The 18,834-nt window shown below is 54.1% G+C and overlaps 2 protein-coding genes across 5 annotated transcripts in view; one reads left to right on the forward strand and one right to left on the reverse strand.

Moving 5' to 3' along the window:
• Positions 1 to 3,247, reverse strand: part of INCA1 (inhibitor of CDK, cyclin A1 interacting protein 1) — a 7,958-nt gene extending 4,711 nt beyond the window's left edge. Inside the window, exons 1-2 of one of the 3 annotated variants that reach the window (XM_012659904.1) lie at positions 3,134 to 3,247; positions 1,117 to 1,202 (exon numbers count right to left, since the gene is read on the reverse strand). In XM_012659904.1, coding sequence (XP_012515358.1) covers positions 1,117 to 1,160 — 44 coding nt within the window. In that variant the 5' untranslated portion in view covers positions 1,161 to 1,202; positions 3,134 to 3,247. Of the gene's footprint in view, positions 1 to 1,116; positions 1,203 to 2,871; positions 2,908 to 3,133 lie in introns of those variants that run through there. The other 2 variants (XM_012659906.1, XM_012659905.1) reach the window with 2 other exon arrangements.
• An 80-nt stretch (positions 3,248 to 3,327) lies between these two features.
• KIF1C (kinesin family member 1C) overlaps positions 3,328 to 18,834 on the forward strand; it is a 23,656-nt gene continuing 8,149 nt past the window's right edge. The window contains exons 1-18 of one of the 2 annotated variants that reach the window (XM_012659907.1): positions 3,328 to 3,540; positions 5,254 to 5,374; positions 5,621 to 5,753; positions 6,160 to 6,236; positions 6,575 to 6,754; positions 7,393 to 7,458; positions 7,816 to 7,994; positions 8,081 to 8,192; positions 8,658 to 8,735; positions 8,893 to 8,958; positions 9,048 to 9,123; positions 9,615 to 9,693; positions 9,901 to 10,046; positions 10,970 to 11,139; positions 11,306 to 11,385; positions 11,516 to 11,591; positions 16,928 to 17,007; positions 17,844 to 17,938. In XM_012659907.1, the coding sequence (XP_012515361.1) occupies positions 5,648 to 5,753; positions 6,160 to 6,236; positions 6,575 to 6,754; positions 7,393 to 7,458; positions 7,816 to 7,994; positions 8,081 to 8,192; positions 8,658 to 8,735; positions 8,893 to 8,958; positions 9,048 to 9,123; positions 9,615 to 9,693; positions 9,901 to 10,046; positions 10,970 to 11,139; positions 11,306 to 11,385; positions 11,516 to 11,591; positions 16,928 to 17,007; positions 17,844 to 17,938 (1,666 nt within the window). In that variant the 5' untranslated portion in view covers positions 3,328 to 3,540; positions 5,254 to 5,374; positions 5,621 to 5,647. The remainder of the gene's footprint in view (positions 3,541 to 5,253; positions 5,375 to 5,620; positions 5,754 to 6,159; positions 6,237 to 6,574; positions 6,755 to 7,392; positions 7,459 to 7,815; positions 7,995 to 8,080; positions 8,193 to 8,657; positions 8,736 to 8,892; positions 8,959 to 9,047; positions 9,124 to 9,614; positions 9,694 to 9,900; positions 10,047 to 10,969; positions 11,140 to 11,305; positions 11,386 to 11,515; positions 11,592 to 16,927; positions 17,008 to 17,843; positions 17,939 to 18,834) is intronic. The other variant, XM_012659908.1, reaches the window with a different exon arrangement.

Here is an 18,834-nt window from a genome sequence, read left to right on the forward strand (position 1 = left end):
AATAGAATGATTAAAAGTGCTTCTGGAGAGAAAAAACATTAGATTTTGAATAATTGAAAACAATCTTTTTAGACAATTTATCTTGCTTTAGAATTAATTAAAAAATCAGAAAAAAAAGTGCTTCTGGAGAGAAAAAACATTAGACTTTGAATAATTGAAAACAATCTTTTTAGACAATTTATCTTGCTTTAGAATTGTTTACTGAATAAACGCTTAGAATAAAAAAAATAATTTGAGAAGTAGGCGGCTAGATGGGATGGGTGTAGAAATGAAAAGATTATCCATATGATGATAATTATTGAAGATGACTAAAAATGGTACATTGGGTTCATGATACTATTTTCTCTACTTCTGTATTTGTTAGAATTTTTTCCATAATAAAAAAATTGAAGAAAAAGAAAGGCTGCTCATGTCAGTCACTGCTTAAAACCTTTCACTGATTTCTTACTGCCTTTAGAATAAAATCCAAACTCTCCCTGATGGCCTGTAAGGTCCTGTGTGATCTGACCTCTGCCTAACTTTCTGACTTTACTCTCTACTCTTCCCTTGATCACCAAGTTTCAGTTACACTGGCCTGCTTCCTGTTCCTAGAACATATCAAGCTTATTTGTTTCTGGTTTTTTTTTTTTTTTCCCTATTATTCCTTCTTCTCCCCCTCCCCACCATTTTTATGTAGACTAGCCCCTTCTCATTTTTCAGATCCCAATTCAAATTCACCTCCCCAGAACAGTCTTCCATAATCACTCTATCTAACCTTGTGTTCCTCAAGACATTTAATTTTCCATTATTTTATACTCTTATTTTTTAATGGTACTCATCACTAGCTGAAATTATATGTATTTATATGTTATGCATCCCCTCCCCACCAGGATGTAAGCCCTATGAAAGCAGGATGCCTATCCTACTAATGGCTTAATCACTCGTGCCTAATACAGTGCCTGGAACATTGCAGTGTTCAAAAACTATTTGTTGAATAAATTAATGAATCATCAATCCCCTGAGACCGGGCATTGAGCTTCCTCTTCCTTATTTCTTAATCCCTTTAGGGAAGGACCCAGGTATGCAATCTTCCCTCCATCCCATCCCCATCCTCCTCACCCAGTGGGGAGAACTCACTTGGCAAAGGGTATGAGGTTGTCTTCATCTTCCTGTACCTGCATGACTGGACTGGGCTGCGTAGCTGGACTGTCTCCTCTTTGGTGCTGGGAGAATAAAGGAAATGAATCATTCACTAAAGTAATGGCTGTAGAAATGAGACCAGTAGCACATCTAGAGACTAGAAAGAGAATGTGTGGATCCTGAAAAAGGAAAGAGACCTTAAAAGTTATGTCTAGTGCTGGACTATTAATTGAACATACAGGTTGAAAATGGTGAGCACAAGAAAGGTAGATGTAGTAAAAGGTAAACAGGAAAGAAAATTTTCTGAAGCTAAATGTATAGAGTAAGTGAAATTTACAGATGGCACTTAAGTGACTTAACTGGCAATATGAGATGATGAAATGGAAAAGGGTGACAGGTGGAGACTACTGGATGGGGCAGAGGCATTTGGGTTGGTGGTTGGGGGAAGTTAAAGAAGTGGCAGAATTGAGGGCTGGTAAATGAATCAGGTATGAGTGGTTAGTGAAAGTTAAGTGCCAAAAGAGTGGTTGGTCAATTGGTGACAAGGAAGAAAGGCGCAGTTGGGAATGTCTATAACATAAGAAGGTGCTGGGCACGGTGGCTTGTGCATGTAGTCTCAGCTAGTTGGGAGGCTGAGGCAGGAGGATCACTTGAGCCCAGGGGTTTGAGGCTGCAGTGAGCTATGATGGTGCCACTGCATTCCAGCCTGGGTGACAGAGACAAGACCCCATCTCTAAAGAGAAAAAAATATTAAAAAATGAAAAGAAAAAATAACAATAACAACAAAAACAAAAGGGGAGCAGGAGGTCAGCTGCACAGAGCCAGGAATTAGGGACAGCCAAGGATGAACTGAGAGCAAGCTGGGCTGGCTAGAAAAGGCAATTAAGAATACTAGATAAGTTAGGAGAGTGCATGTAGGTTGCACAAAGGTTAAAGAAAGCAAATTGGAAACTGTTAGAGGTGAACTAGTATTTACCCAAGGGAAGCTAAGAATGGGCTGAGAAAGCAGTTACATGAGGTGAAAAATGGACAGAGGAGTAATTAGGCCTGAGGTGGCGGATGGGGAGGATTGGGCTGAAAGGGTGGGTGGGGTGTCAGTGGGTGGGCCAGAAGGGGGTCAGCAGAGCTCAGGGGACAGTTGGACACTGAGGGGCATTGAGATCTCAGGTAGTTTGGGCCTAAGTGGGTGACCTAGATCTAAGGGGCAGGATGGAGCTTAAGGAAGCCAGACAAGCTCCTCCACAGCTGACCCAGGGGAAGCCAAGGCCTTGGAGGGCAGCCCACGCTGGAGAGGGTAGATGAGGACCCGCGGGGTCAGGCTGGGGCCGAGGAGCCGCTGGAGCCTGGTGGTGGTGGTGTAGCCCTGCTGGAGGGAAGCCCAGGCCTGAGAGTGCGGCTGCCTGAAGGGGCTAAGGAGACCCTTGGCAGGTGGACTGGGGCATGGCCAGACCTTCGGGGCAGCCAAGCCCGAGGGCATAATTGGGGCCGAGAGTCCCTCTGGCTGTGGGCCCAAGACTGAGGGGACAGTCTGGGGCCGAAGGGGCCGGGCTAGGTCGGGAGGGTTGGCCTGCGCCTGAGGAGGGAATTCCCGCCTGAGGAGGGCTTGCGGGCCTGAGAGGGCACCCGCGCCTGAGGAGGTTGTTTGGGCCTGAGGCAGCGAACGGGGCCGCCGGGACAGTCGAACTTGAGGGCCAGGCGGAGACAGAGCGCCTGAGCGGCTGCGCCACCGTCGACCGAACTTGGCCCAAGCACCTGAGGCAGCTGCCGGGCGAATTCTAGAACTGTGGGCCCGGCGACCAGCAGGAGAGACGCCGCGATTGGAGCCCCGGGAGTAGCCGGCCGGCGCCGCGCGCTTGGGGGCGGAGCCTGAGCGGAGCCGCCTCCTGGGCGGTGCCAGACGGGCGGCTCCGCCCTCTGAGCGCGCCTCCGACGGCGGCGACGTGCGCGAGTCCGGGGCCTGGGTCCCCTGCAGGGTGTGCCCCCCACCTTCCCCAGCTCCTCAGTCCGTTGTTACCCTGTCGCATCGCGGCGTTCTGCTCCCCTTCTGTGTCCTCAACTAGTTCCCGCGTACCCGCTCAGTGGGCCCCGCAGTCCGGGAGCATTGCCCCTTTAATAGGAGTAGCCTGGGTCGCTCCGGCCCTTCTCCGGACGGCGCGCGCCCGCCCGTCCGCGCGCGCGCCCGCCTGTCCCCCGCCCCTCGCTCCCGCCCCAGCTCGCGCTGCCCGGGCGGGCGCCGGCCGCTGGCGCCGCTACTGCTGCCGCCCCCGGGCGCGAGTCCGCCGCCCGCCGCCCGGGGACCCGGCGAGGGGCGGGGGCAGCCCCGAACCGGCCCCGGATCTCCCCCGCTCCCGTCTCACGCTTCCCGGAAAGTTTGCCCGTTTGCGCTCCGCCAAGCTGCTCCGGGAGCCCAGCCGCGACGAGGTGAGAGCTGGGGGAAGGGGGGAGGGTGGGGAGGCCCGCGGAGGAATGTGCCGGGTTGAGGGGCGGGGAGCGGGGTCCCGTTTGCATGCCCTGGCGGGGCAATGTAGGCTCGAGAGCCGGGATCATGTGCTGTTTGTCCCGCCGAGGCGCAGAGAGGTGCCAGGCCCGGGGCGGCCGTCGGTTGGCTGGACAGGAGGACGGGATCCGCATGGCCGCCCAGAGAGGCCGGGCAGGGGCCTGTTTGAGGACTGACGGGAGGGCAAGATGCAGGTGGCCCGAGACCCCCTTTCTGGTCGGTCGGCCCCACCCCAGCCTGTACCCCACTGCTCCTTTGCAGATGTACCGGCCTACCCCTGTAACTCCCCCTATACCCTTACTCCACTGTCCCCCAGCCGTGTCACTTCATTCCCTGTCCCATAAGCCAGGGCGGTGTCACCATGGCGTGTCCCCACCAGTGTCCTTCCCTCCCCTGCTTAGGGTCTGGGGGGTCAGGGCTGTTCTTCCTGAGCCAGCTTCTGTGATTTCAGCTACTCCCTTCCTGTCCCGGGACAGACCATCCCCCTCACTCCTCCCATAATCTGCCCAGAAAGTCTAGTGGGGTGAGGCCCAACATGACAGGAGTTGGGGGTCCTTTGGGGCCACAGCAGGGGGCCCAGCATCCCTTATCCCTCTCCATAGTCCTCCAACCTGCTGTCTGTGGGCGTGGGCTGCTCAGCCTCTCCTCCCAGGGTGTGGGCACCTGATCACCCACATTCCTGGGCTCCAGCCTGGCACCTTCCCCAGGACAGTGGACGCCATGGCACTAGCTCCAGGCTGGGGCTAGGACCAGTCTGTTTCTTTTCCTTTTTCCTCCCTTTTAAGGAGGTCCCCCACTTCCCCCTTTCCTAGAGACAGGTATTCTGGGTCCTCCAACCATTGAGCCCTGGGGGTTGGTATAATGGATACAGGATGACCCCACCCTCCCCTGCCCATTGTCCTGGATCCTGAGGAGGAAGTGCAGGGGGCTGGGCAAGGGGATTGGGCCCACAAAGCAGGTCCTGTGGATCCCTGTCCTGGGCTGCACCTCCAGCCCCTGGACTTTGCCCATTGGCAGTCCCTGCCTCATGTGTGGAGATTGTGGGCCCTAGGTGGGAACTGGTTTTTCCTTCTCCCTTGCTGACGCTGTTGGGGACTTTTAGGGCAGATTTTGTGTTTGGGGTTTTTTCTCTTCTCATCTCTCTTCTGGGCTCCCAATTTTTGCTTTGGCCCCATAGCTCCCCTCCCTGCCTGTTTAACATCCCTGTGTTTGATATCTTCTGTCTCTTCTTCCTTTCTGCCTCCCATTCGTTCCTTCATTGCATGACCTCAATCTTGCCTTTTCTCTCATTTCTCTAATTTTCTTGGTGTCTGTGACTTTCTGCTCCTCTTCTCCTCTTCCCGCCACCCTCAGTGTCTCTGCCCATGTGTCCCTCTCTCTGAATTGTCCTCTGTCCTCCCTCTCTCTCGCTCTCTCTCTCTCCTCTCGTCTATCTGAACGTTCAGTACACTTGTGAGTGACAAGGAATAAAAATATCACTGTCCCTGCCCTTGGATTCACATTGCATTAGGCCACTCCAGAGGGGCAGCTATCCTTACCTTTCCTAACATTTCTCTGCTACCCCTTGCCCTCTTAGGAACCCCAGACAGATCTCTGGAGCCACAGGTGCCTCCTAACCACTCTCCCCCCACAACCAGGGTTTCCCCCACAGCCCCAGCTGGCGTGGCCAGGCCCCAAGTGTAGAATGGGGCTTCCCCTACGAGGGCCGGTGGCAGCCACAACTGATACAGCCCCCCTCATCTGGGGCCAGGACGCCAGGTAACTCTGGGGCGATGGTCCAGGTCCCTGCAAGCTGGGATATGGCTGGGGAGAGAGGCAGGGATACCTTTGGGAGTCCCTCAAGACAGTGATATTTGGGAGGAAGGCCAAGGGAACAAGAACTGGGTCCTTGAGGGAGTGGGTACCTGGGCTGAGGGGTGGAGAGACGATTTCAAGGAGAAGTTGGGAGGCAATGTCTGGGTCCCCCCAGTGGCTCTGACCACCACATCTTTCTCTGTCCTCCAGCTGAGGAGGGTGGGAGTGTCTGGAGTCATGGCTGGTGCTTCGGTGAAAGTGGCAGTGAGGGTTCGGCCCTTCAATTCCCGTGAGACCAGCCAGGATGCCAAGTGTGTGGTCAGCATGCAGGGCAACACCACCTGTGAGTGAGTCCCAAGGGCCTGACTGGCACAGGCCCACCACGCAGGACAGTCCTGCTGGGCCAATCTGGGAGGAGGGCTGTGCTGGGCACAGAGCAGGTGCTAGTTATAAGGGCGGGGGCTGGGGCAGGCTGGCCTCTCTGTGTCCCCAGTCTCTGGGAGGGGGAATGTTGGCCTGGAGCCCTCCATTGCCCAATCCAGGGAGGCAGCTCAGTGGGGGCGGGTCCTAGGAAGCCAAAATTAGCTTTGGTAGCTGGAGGGGGTGGGGAGTATTAAAGGGGAGAGATGAGCTAGGACAGAGGTGGGAAGTGGGATGCCTGGGTTCCAGGGGCTTGTGGGGGTGTGGGCAGAGGCTGGGAGTGTGTCTAACCTTGGCTTTCCTTCCTTTGCCCTCTCTTGCCCCCTCAGCCATCATCAATCCCAAACACAGCAAGGATGCACCCAAAAGCTTCACCTTCGATTATTCCTACTGGTCACACACTTCGGTGAGGTTGTTTCGCTGGGGAAAGAGTTAGGCAATGAGAGACAGGGGACTTAGGTACTGGGGAGGGAGCATTGCTGTGAAATAGGACCTCCAGGGGATTGGTTGGAACTGGACTGGGAGGACCACAGCCCCTGGGTGGGTGTAGGTAGGACTCTTAGGTTGTGATTGGGACCACGATGGGGGCTGGAGAGGATCCTCAAGGATGATTAGGACAGTGATGGGGGTAGGGACACACAGGGCTTTTGGGCAGTCATCAGTGATGGGGCAAGACCCTTGGGACAATGACTCTAAGGACAAAGTCATTCAGGGCTCCTTTTTGTCTGCCCCCCTTTCACCTAGGCCGAGGACCCCCAGTTTGCGTCTCAGCAGCAAGTATATCGGGACATTGGAGAAGAGATGCTGCTCCATGCCTTTGAAGGCTACAACGTGTGCATCTTTGCCTATGGGCAGACCGGGGCTGGGAAATCCTACACCATGATGGGGCGGCAGGAGCCGGGACAGCAGGGCATTGTGCCCCAGGTACGTGCTTGGGACCTGGCCAGGCAGCCAGGACAGGAGCATCTTTAGCTGCCCCTAGTGGAGGAAGGACAGAGGTCTAAGGATTATGGAACAGAGACCTGGCTCTCTGAGGCCGTTAGTGACAGGGAATGTGATGGGAGGTAGGGGTTGACTGCAGCCTGGACAACCAGGGCCCTTTGGGGAGGGGTTCTTTGCCCCTGCTAGAGACAGCAAGGTGCAGTCAGAGAGGCAAGGCCTTGGCATCAGTGAGCCTTGGGTTTGAGCACCGGTTTTACCACTTGCTACTATTTTACTTTGTTTCATAAATCATTTGTGAGCGTAGTTCTCCTACAGGCTTGCGTACCATAGGCCAGGTGTTCGCAGTAGAAGAAGCTGGTTGTAGAAAACTGAGAGTTAACCCTGACTCACCGGCTGTGCGGCACAGTGTCTTTGGGAGTTGTGATACCTGGGTTTTCATCCTGGCTTGCTAAGTATTAGCCTGTGATCCTGGGCAAGTGAGGTTGTTTTCCAGTCTGTAAAATGAGCATGACTCCTCTGTCAGGGCTGTGGGAAGGGTTAAGTGGGGTCACTTGGGACAGGCCTGGGACTAGGCGCTGCAGGTGTGCCCTGAACAGGAACTTCTCTGTGTCCCCCTCCAGCTCTGTGAGGACCTCTTCTCTCGTGTTAGTGAGAACCAGAGTGCTCAGCTATCCTATTCTGTGGAGGTGAGCCCAGGTCTTGGTGGGGAGCTGAGAGGGGGCAGGGAGGCAAGAGAGCAGAGCCATCAAGGCCGAGGGCCGTCTCTGGAGTCTGACGGCCTGGAATCTGACGCCGACATTGCCAGTCCCTAACTGTGACTTTGGGCAGTGATTCCATCTTCCTTAGTATGTTCATCTGTGAAATGCCAATGACCCACCTCCTGGGGTTGCTGGGATTCACTGAGCTAGCATATGCAAAACCCTTAACACTGCGCTGGGTATGTGTTAGCAGCGATTACCTGTATCGTGTCCAGTGGAGTTTAGGTTAAGTTTCCTAGTTGGTGTTATTGCTAGCTTTGTGACTTACTTGCTTTTCCCACTCAGGTGAGCTATATGGAGATCTATTGTGAGCGGGTACGAGACCTCCTGAACCCTAAGAGTCGGGGTTCTCTGCGGGTCCGGGAGCATCCCATCCTGGGCCCCTATGTGCAAGACCTGTCTAAATTGGCTGTGACCTCTTATGCAGACATTGCCGACCTCATGGACTGTGGAAATAAGGCTCGGTGAGGCAGGCTGACAGTGGAGGGGAAGGGAGTGGGGTTAGGAAGTGGGGAGGCGGGATCCAGTGACTGCTCCCTTTGCCTCCCAGGACTGTGGCTGCCACCAATATGAATGAGACCAGCAGCCGTTCCCATGCTGTTTTTACTATTGTCTTCACGCAGCGCTGCCATGACCAGCTCACTGGGCTAGACTCAGAGAAGGTGGGACCCCCTCTACCCCGCCCCCCATCCTCCCATGGTAACGGGGACAGGGATGTAGTGGAAGAGGCTTGGGCCTCCCTCCCTGCCCATGCTGGGTTAAGTGCCTTTGTGGGGCTTCCGTAACCCCTCTGCTTGCCCATTAGATCAGGGTGTTACAATCCTTTGTTTGCTTGTTTGTCCTTCCTGCTGGTTTCTCAGGGCAGACCTTGGTTCCCACTGTGTGTCCCTTGTCCTTGCTCTCAGTGGGCTTGTGAATATTTGTAAATGAATAAATGAACAAATGAATGAGGAACCAACTCCTCACTATTGTTGTATATTCTATTTCCTCCTGTCCTCTTCCCTCACCCCCTCCTGGCTGTCTCCAACCCTTGCCAACCGCCCACCTTCCTGCTGGGTGCTCCCCTGATTGGCTCCCCTGGCCCCCACCCACCCCAGTCACCTCCTGCCTCTTTGCTCTGACCCCAGGTCAGTAAGATCAGTTTGGTGGACCTTGCCGGGAGTGAGCGGGCCGACTCCTCCGGGGCCCGGGGCATGCGCCTGAAGGTGAGGGGGCTTCGGAGGGGTGGGCGCGCGGCAGTGCTAGGGGCTGTGTGTGGAGGTCACCAGCCACAACCTGGGGCTCCCGCTGGGGAGGGGAGGAAGGGGAAGTGGATCTGATTGGGAGGGGATGATCCCATCCCCTTTGTTCATCCCCTTCCAGGAGGGCGCCAACATCAATAAGTCCCTGACTACTCTAGGGAAGGTGATCTCGGCCCTTGCGGATATGGTGAGACCTGGGGGCTGAGAAGAGAAGGGGCTCAAGAAGGGGCCTAAGGGGGTGGCCCACCTTAACCCCCTCCCCCTTCCATCCCCCAGCAATCAAAGAAGCGGAAGTCGGATTTTATCCCTTACAGGGACTCTGTCCTCACCTGGCTGCTCAAGGAGAATTTGGGTGAGGGTCTCCTTCTCGCTCTCTTTGCTGACCCTGCCATTATCCCATTGAGACCCCCTTCGATATGCCTAACAAATCCCCTTGCCACCCCTGGAATCCCAAATCATCATTCCCATTGTCCTACTGCCTCTCCCCCAGACCCAGGGAACATCCCTTGAAGATTTCCTCATGTTCAAATCAGGGCCACACCCTACCAAGCCAAGGGCCTCACTGACCTGGCTATCCACAACCCTCCCTGATTTCACACCCACTGCCATTTCATCTCCCTCCACTGATGTGTGACTGTCCTGCAGATATCTGATGTCCCCATGACTTTACCTCCCCACCAACGAGATTTCATGGTGAGCACCACAACGCTTACCTTCACCCTACCTTAGACGTGACCCTCTCAGACCCCTGCCTGGGCACTGAGGCCCCCTGACCCCCATGGCCCAGTTGACTTTTCTTGGGACCCAGCTCAGCTAGGGCTTTTCTCTCCTCTCCGTTCATAGGTGGGAACTCCCGCACGGCGATGATCGCAGCCCTGAGCCCTGCCGACATCAATTATGAGGAGACGCTCAGCACTCTCAGGTGGGCTTCTGGCTCTGGCAGGGATGGGGCAGCACGGGAAGTGACAAGTTCAGAGGCTAGTTACTCAGGACCCTGCCCGTGAGACAGGGTAGACCCCCAGCCCTGCCACGACATCTTGTGACCTGGGAGGGAGAGAGGGAAACAGGCAGCAGACCAAGGGTGCCTGTGCCCCGGCCTCACCAGTCCTGCTTCTCCCTCCTCACCCAGGTATGCCGACCGCACCAAGCAGATCCGCTGCAATGCCGTCATCAATGAGGACCCTAATGCCCGGCTGATCAGAGAGCTGCAGGAGGAGGTGGCCCGGCTGCGGGAACTGCTGATGGCACAGGGGCTCTCAGCCTCTGCTCTAGGAGGTAGGGGTTCCAGGGAGGGGCAGCTCAGGGGTGCCCCTTGGCCCACCCCATTCCTCCTCACTTGCCTTTGCCCAGTCCTGGGGCCAGGGAGGGGCTACCCACCACGCAGCCTTTCATGTGCTCAGTGACATGGATGCAGATGGGAAAGGGGTCTTAGTCTTCAGATGTTACAGAGCTGAGGGGGACTAATTCTCTGGGGAGGGTCAGGATTCAGAAGGACCTTGACAGGCTCCTGGAATTAATAAAATGACAGGTGCAGGGATAAATGGCACGTCCTACATTTGTGGGTTGAGCAGTAAATCATTAAGAAGAGGTCCGTAAGCCTAACCGTCAACAGTGGAATGGTTTCTAAAACGTAAGGCTCAGCCTCACTGATGTGAAACGGGCCGTGGGAGAAGCCGTATCATCACACTGACTGGGTCGAGTGTGGCCGCTGGGATCATCCCACTGAGGGTGGTCAGGGTGCCGAGGGCCAAGTCGGGGGATGAGGGTGTTTCTGGGAAGAGAAAAAGGATAAGGTAGGTTTGAGGTTCGCCTTCCAACGTTTGAAGGGTTTTCTTGAAGAAGAAAAAGCAATATAATCTCTTACCCAGAGGGCAGAGCTAGAAACGGGCATGTACACATGATGTGGGGCCGATTTCTGCTCAACACAGCTAAGACCTTTTTGGCAGTGCAAGTCATCCAACAGTGGAAAGAACTGGCTGCCTCATTTGTAATGAGCTCTCCATCCCTGAGACACAAGCAGAGACGGGGTGCCCATTTGTCAAGGCTGCAGTGGGGGGCGGGGGCTTGGTGGGAGTTGACCACTTGTCTTCCAAAGTCCTCACAGACTGGCCCCTCTGTGAAGCTCTTGGCCTTCTCTGTGTCTCCGATCAGTTCTGTCTGTCCTCAGCCTCCTTCTTGTATCTCTTTCTCCCTCCCAGGCCTGAAGGTGGAAGAGGGGAGTGTCGGAGGTGCTCTGCCAGCTATGTCGTCTCCCCCTGCCCCAGCTTCACCCTTGTCCCCCCCAGCACATAATGGGGAGCTGGAGCCGTCATTCTCCCCTAACGCCGAGCCCCAGATTGGGCCTGAGGAGGCCATGGAGAGGCTGCAGGTGGGGAGCTGGCGCTGGTGGCGGGGGTTGGGGGGCATCGGGGGCTGCTGGGATTTTACTTCAAAACCTGGCTTGAGGGGGAAGAAGGAATTCCAGGAGCAGTGTGTTCCCCAGGGTAGGCGCTTGTCCCAGACTGTCCTGATCCCTGCCTGTCCTTGTGCCCCAGGAGACAGAGAAGATTATAGCCGAACTGAATGAGACGTGGGAGGAGAAGCTACGCAAGACAGAGGCCCTGAGGATGGAGAGGTCTGAAGGGCTGGGGCTGGGCGGACAGCTGGAGCCCTGGAAGGAGTGGGGGGAGGGTGGGTGGTCCCCGCAGAGAGGGAAGTCATGGGGAGTATGGTAACACTGACATTTGCCTCTCTTTTGCCCACAGAGAAGCGTTGCTGGCTGAGATGGGGGTTGCTGTCCGGGAGGATGGGGGAACCGTGGGTGTCTTCTCTCCAAAGAAGGTTAGTGAGGGATCTGGTAAGGAGGCCTAGGGAGCTCTCTGGATGCTGAGAGAAGGCAGGAGGTGGGAGGGTAGTGAGTTCTAACCCTGCTCTTTCCCTCTGAGGTCTCTGGCTTGTCCCTCTGTCATCTCTGTCCCCTTCCCTGCTACCTCTTCTCTGTGTTGTCTGGCCATCCCTGCTTTCTCCCTCCATCCACCTGATGGAGGGCCAAGGACTCTAGGGACCACAGAAGGATGACAGGGCCTCTGTCCCTAGGGAGATTGCAAGAACTACTTAGCATCTAGGTCTTTGCAACATACATTCACACACGTTTGCATGTGAGTTCATGTGTGGAGTTTATCTCTGGATTCATTAGAAACTGATCATAGTGTTTACTGGAGAGAGGGAGAGGACCTGGGAAGTTGGATGTGGTTAGGATAGAGACTTAGGTGCTGTGTGCGCTTTTGTGTTGTTTGAATTTTGTAACCTGTGCACGTGCTACCTGCTCAGAAAAATAACTAAAGAGATACACTTTTTAGAGGGATAACTTGGGAAGATAAGATTGTAAAGGGAACCGAGAGGAATAAGCACTACACTGTAAGGCAGCAATTCTAAGTGCAACGAGGGGTTAGTTGTCGTTGGAAGCACCGTTGTGGCCTGGAGATACACAGCAACTGGTTTCCTGGAGAAGGTGGTTCGGAAGGTGGAGCCTGAAAGATGGATGGGCCTTGGGAGGTACAGAGGAGCAGGGACAACATGTGGCAGAGCAGACTCAGGGTACAGGTGTGGGCTGAAGTGTGCCTGCTAGGTAGCAGGTGCTCAGTGAATCTGCTGAGAGGAAGGAGGGAACTAGGGCAAGAGTGGTCAGGCTCCGGTGGAGGCAGGAGTGATATTCAAAATAATAACCAACTGGCACAGGGACTGACCAATCAGGAAGGAAGTTGCCGTAGACAGCCAGCACAGCTGTACCAGCACATGGCAATGAGGAGTGATGTGGAGGCCAGTTTGAGCAGAGCAGGAACTTCTAGTCCCACCAGGGAACCAGCCCAGCCCGTCTGGTCCATGTTGTGAAACAGCATAGAATCAGGCCCTAAGTCAGATACACTGTGTGCTTGGCCAGACAGGGCCCCCAGGGGCTGCCTGGAGGAGGTGGTGGGTTACTAGAAGGAGGCTCCTCTCTATTTTGTAAGGTCAGGTCCATCTGGGAGACTGAGCAGGCAGGGATCATTGAACCCTGTTCTGAAAAGAGGAGAGGAGAGGGGTTTGCCTTGCTGGCCCAAGCCACAGCAAAGGAGTGGGAGAACTGTGGGTGGGATTATGGGCAGCAGGCTAGGCTGAGGGGCTGGGTATCCAGGGCTTTGGGTCCTTCTGAGGGAGCCAGACCCTTCTGGGACCCAGCCACATCCTGGGGAGGGAGAGGGGCTACAGATGGTTCTTAGCATGGCTTCCAGCCCCCTTCGTGTGCCTGTACCTGGGGCACTTCCACCACAGTTGCAGGGATGGAGAAAAGGCAGAAATGAGCGGGGAAACTGATGGGGTGGTGTCCCAGTGTTTCTTTCTTGGAGGGCTTGACATTGCATGGGGATGCTACCCACTAAAGCCCAGAGACTAAAGGGTTCTTGTTTTGTTTTTAATTGTTCTTATAAAGGTGTACTATATGCCAGAGAGAATATTCAAATAGTATTAAAAGGTGAAAAGTAAACCTCCTTCCTTCCCACCTTAAAGTTCCCCTCGCAGAGGCAACCTCCATTATCAGGTCTTAATGTGTTCTCCTAGAGACAGTCTCTGCACGTACAGGCCTGCGTTATATATAATTATACATGTTTGTACTCTCTTTAATAGTAGTGGTTGCATGCCTTTTTTTAAAGGTTACTATACTTCTTTCACAGTGTCAGAATATTCCACTCTGTAGAGGTAGAATAATTTATTCAACCAGTTTCCTACTGATGGACATTTAGATTGTTTTCCATTCTTTGTACTACAAACAATGCTACAATGGATAGTCTTATAAGTAGGTGTTATCTGTAGAACAGATTCCTAGGAGTGGAGATTTTTGGGTCAAATGATAGACATTTAAAATTTTGATCTATATTTCCACCCTCTGAAGTTTTTTTGTTTTTGTTTTTTTTTTTTTTTTTGGTTTTTTTTGAGGCAGAGTTTTACTCTGTTGTGCAGGCCAGAGAGCAGTGCTATCATCATAGCTCACTGCAGCCTCCAATTCCTGGGCTCAGGTGATTCTCCTGCCTCAGCCTCCCTAGTAGCTGGGACTACAGGTCCATACCACCATGCCCGGCTAATTTTTGAAATTTTTTGTAGAGACTGGGTCTTACTGTTGTCCAGGCTGGTCTTGAACTCCTGGGCTCAAGCGATCCTCCTGCCTCAGCCTCCCAAAGTACTAGGATTACAGGTGCAAGCCACTGGGCCCCTTTGAAGCCCCCCTCCGAAGATTATAATGCCAATTTATACTCCTAAGGGCAACATAACGAGAGGGCCCATTTTCCTTCATCCTTTTCAACATCCCACGTTAATCAGGCCTTTTGATCTTTACCAGTGTGATTGGTGAAAAAAAGGTATTCTGGGGTAGTTCGCTTTTGCATTTTTCTCAAGGTGGCAAGGATGAACATATTCTGGTATTTTTTTTTTTTTTTTTTTGAGACAGAGTCTCACTGTGTTGCCTGGGCTAGAGTGCTGTGGCGTCAGTCTAGCTCACAGCAACCTCAAACTCCTGGGCTCAAGCAATCCTTCTGCCTCAGCCTCCCGAGTAGCTGGGACTACAGGCATGTGCCACCATGCCCGGCTAATTTTTTCTATATATTTTTAGTTGTCCAATTAATTTCTTTCTAATTTTAGTAGAGATGGGGTCTCGCTCTTGCTCAGGCTGGTTTCGAACTCCTGAGCTCAAACAATCCACCCGCCTCGGCCTCCCAGAGAGCTAGGATTACAGGCGTGAGCCACCGCGCCCGGCCTTCTGGTATGTTTAAAAGGCATGCGTATCTCAGAAGGAAGAGCTGTTATACTCATGAGGGAAGTGTCTTTGGTGGGGCTGGCTCCAACCCAGGAATGGTTGGGTCCTAGGGGAAAAGCTACAGTTTGTCTTGAAGAGAGCCCACTCTTGCTGGGACCCCCCGACCAGGCCTAAGGCCTCTTTCAATCAGTGATCTTCAAACCTATCTCTGAGCTTTCTTCTCAGGGGCTGAGTGAGGTCAGAGGACAGGACCACATTCTGGCTCCCCACCCCCTACCTGGGTCTGAGCAGCTCTCTGCTTATCTGCTTGACGTCCAGGCTTCTAGATAAGGTTTCATTTGAACAAAGAGTTTTAGAGCTGAACAAAAGTTGAAAAGCACTGCCCCAAATTGTGCCCCTTCACCCCAGGGATAGATCACTTTCTGCTCCCAGGGCCCATCAGTGTTTGCCAGTCCCAGAGCAGGCCTGACACTGCAGTGTAGGGGGACAGGAGATCCCTAGGGAGAAGTGTTGCAGCAGCACCCGTTGGGGTGCCACACATCGTACCCACCGTGGACGCAGCCTTGGGCTCTGACCGTTCCGGGTGGGTCCCAGAGGAATGTGGAGCTACTGGGCGTTTTCCTTCTGCACCCTGTGCTTTTCTGCCTCTGTGCTTCTGTTCACACTCCTTTCACCTGGAACGCCCTTCCTTGTGCATGTCCATGCCCTCCTCATCCTCAAAGGCCAGCGCCCGTGTGACCTTTCCCATGAAGTCCTCCTGATCCCCGCAAACTCCCCTTGTTCTTCACTTTGTTCCTCTTTGCATGTGAGTATGGTGACACTCAGCTCCCCGGGAACAAATGAATGAATGAATGAACTAAGTGAGGGCATGAGATAATCAGAAACTTTTCTGCAAGGCGTCCATTTCCCGCTTGTAACCGTGTTTCTACACTGAGTCTCACCTCCCCAAGTTGACTCTGATTTCTTTCCCGACTGGACAGCAGTGTCTGGATTTGACTCATCCCCATCCTGCCCAGTACTTCACTGGGCAAGGTAGAAAGCCCACGGCAAATCCTTGTAGAGTAGAGGCAGGAGATCTGGGTTTGGGTTGGAAGGCTTAGGAGAGCTTCGTGGAGGAAGTGGCATTTGACAGGCAGTGAGGGATGTGAAGGAAGTGAATGATTTTGACAGGTGATGGTGAGGGTGGGGTGGGGAGGGAGGCTGTTCCCGGCGAGGCCTGCTGTGGATCGAGGGCTCAGCAGTCCACTGGGGGGACACAGAGCCAGGGAGAGAGGTCTTGGAAAGGGGCATGGAGAGGTGGGCTGGGGCCCTGACGTGGAGGTGGCCCACACGTACCAGGGTAGAAAGCAGCCTCAAGTCAGGCCGGCCTGGGGTGCCAGCTGGAGAGGTCTCAGCAGAGAAGCAAGGACATGGCCACAGCAGGGTGCGTGCGGGGAGCTGGAAGACCTGCGGATGGCAGGAAGTCGAGTGGGCCTGAGGCAGGGTGGTGAGGGTGGTGGCAGCAGGCAGCAGGGAGGGAGACTTGCCCAGGGCTGGCAGCCAGTGGCACAGGGCGGTATAGTGGCACCAAGGCCTGTGTGCTACCCAGAGTTACATGCCCAGGGAGCACAGGGGTGTTTTAACAGAAACAGAAGTCAGGAAAAGGTGCTTCAGGGAAAGCAATGGGCTGGGTTTTCTATGCAGAGTGGCATGATCATCACCCAGGTATGTGGGATAGATTTGGCTGTGGGGGCCTCGGGCAGGGACAGCCCCAAGCAGCTGCTGCCATGACCTTGGCCCAAGGTGAAGCAGGCCCAGGGAGGGGTGGTGACAGCCAGGAAGGAGTCGGGGAGTCTGCTTCAAGAAATGAGGTGTTTTGTTTCATTTGATTTTAAATTGAAGTGACACTTTTTATTTTTAAATTATAATTAAAGTAATCCATGCTCATCAGAAATTCAAGGTGTAATGAAAGGTGGGAGCGCCAGTCCCCTCCCTACGCAACAGAAGTTTCAATATATATTTTGGGGGAAAAATGATGGGACAGAGGGAACACAGGGGAGAAGAGGGTGCAGGTGGATCCCAAGGCTTCCAGTCGGGAGCCTGGTGGGTCAATGCACTTCTGCAGAGACGAGGCTCTGGGGCGGGCTGCTGACCTGGAGGGTGTGGATAGGGGGCAATTTTTGTAGGCCCCTGTGTGAGGAGAGGGTAGATCAGGCTGTCCTGAAGACAGTTGATTTGAGGGGTGGGAACCAAAGAACCAAAGCGGGTCCTTGGAGCAGAGGGATAATGGGGGAGTTAGGGGGCTCCCCAAGAGTAAGAGAGGGACATCTCACGCTCCTTCCTTCCTCCCTCCCTCTCATGCCACCCCCAGGCTGTCAGGAGCCTTCCCTTGACCACTGTTCTCTCACCTTAGACTCCCCACCTGGTGAACCTGAACGAAGACCCCCTGATGTCTGAATGTTTGCTCTACCACATCAAAGATGGTGTCACCAGGTAGTGTGTACCCAGCGGCCTGGGGGGTGGCCTTTCTTTTTGGGGTACAGCCACAGAAGGATGGCCACATTGGTGACTCCCTTTCCTGGTGGTCACTGGAGACACCTGAGATCTCTGGACAGCTGCCTCCATGGCCCTGCTGACTCTCCCGGCTTCTGGAGAAGTTGCTGAGTCTGCCTGCTCAGCGTCTGTCCTGCCTTCACCTGCTAGTTTGGTCAGGGCGAGATAGCTCTTGATTTACCTGCGCAGAAGAGTTGGGAAACAGACCACTGTATTCTCAGCCCTAACGCCATGGTGCCTCGGTATCCCCTGGTGGGACCCTTCCTGGGGGGGGAAATGGGACACCGGGCCCAGCCCCGTGTTGTTGAGGGGCAGTGCCCCATAGCAGGCCAGGTAGCTGAGGCAAGTGGCTTCACTGGCTGGTGCAAACGAAGCCTGGGGCTTGGTGCCTCCTGTAAAGGGGTGAGGGTGCCCTTCTCCTCTCACCACAGCCATTCGTGGCTGTCTTTGGTGGTCATGGTGGCTGTGGAGTGAGCCCTCAGGGTGATCAGCCCTGCGGAGGGGTGGGAGGTGCATAAGGCTGAGGGTGCCCCTCCACTCCAGGTCACTTTCCCCCTTCGCTCTATAACATGATGACTAAGAACATGGCTTCAGAGTCAGGCAGACCTGGGCTCAAGACCCAGCTTTGCCACTGTGGGGCTGCGTGGCCTCAGCTTCCTCACCTGTGAAACGGGAATGATTATGCTTGGCTCACTGAGTTGGATGAACATGTGCTCCGGAGGGGCTTGGCGAGTGTGTGGCACATGCTCAGAAAGTGTTGGCCGTTGCTCCCCCAGGGTCGGCCAGGTAGATGTGGACATCAAGCTGACTGGACAGTTCATTCGGGAGCAACACTGTCTGTTCCGGAGCATCTCTCAGCCGGACGGAGAAGGTAATGGTTGAGGGGTGAGAGTGGAGTGGTCAGACAGGTGCCACGTCTGACCCCACGCAGAGAATACAGAGGCCTGGGTCAGGCACCGGGGAGTGCGGCCATGTAAAGAGAGAGTGTGTCCTTGCCCTCAGAGGGGCTTCGGGCTCACGGGTGTGAGTTGGAGGGTTCCGAGGGCCCAGCTCTCTGCATCCAGCCTGAGAGTGCAGACTCAGGTGCTGCATGGCCAGGGACTGACAAGGGTCCCGGGGCAGAAACAACACTTGTGGTAGCCGGAGGATGCGATTTGGTGAAGAGTAGATCTCTCACTCTTTTCCTTGATCTTTTTAGCCTCAAGTAGCACCTTGGTCGTTTTTTATGAAAACCTTTATTCATTTCAGTGGGATATTTCTCTGCGTGGAAAACCTGCTTCTACCCAGCCATAACTGCAAAGGTTTCTGAGAGTTCGTGGACCATGTGTCCCTCTGATTCCAAAATTTTCAGAGACTTTAGTCCATATATGGCCATAGCAGCAAAAGCTTTTAAGAATCACAAACCCTAAGGGTGAAGGTAGTAGCCTGCAGACATATTAACGAAACAATGCTCATGTGGTTTAAGCTGTATTTTTGAGGTCACCAGTTTGTTCTGATTCAGTTGCTTTAAAAAAAATGGAATGATTTGGGTTCAAATAGGCCCAAGTGAAGTTGAGCTCTGTGAAAATGAGCTGGGCGAGGGGGCAGGACATGGTACACATGAGCTCTCCATCAGCTTAGACCCCATTCATGGTGCGTCGGAGACCTAGGATTGCCTGGTCTAATGCCTTTGAGGGGACAGGGACCTGGGGCATGCATCGTCAGCACATTTTTTTTTTTTTTTTTGAGACAGAGTCTTACTCTGTTGCCTGGGCTAGAGTGCCTTGG

This window comes from Propithecus coquereli, unplaced genomic scaffold, assembly GCF_000956105.1.
Source record: "Propithecus coquereli isolate 6110/MARCELLA unplaced genomic scaffold, Pcoq_1.0 Scaffold640, whole genome shotgun sequence".
Classification (NCBI taxonomy): domain Eukaryota; kingdom Metazoa; phylum Chordata; class Mammalia; order Primates; family Indriidae; genus Propithecus; species Propithecus coquereli.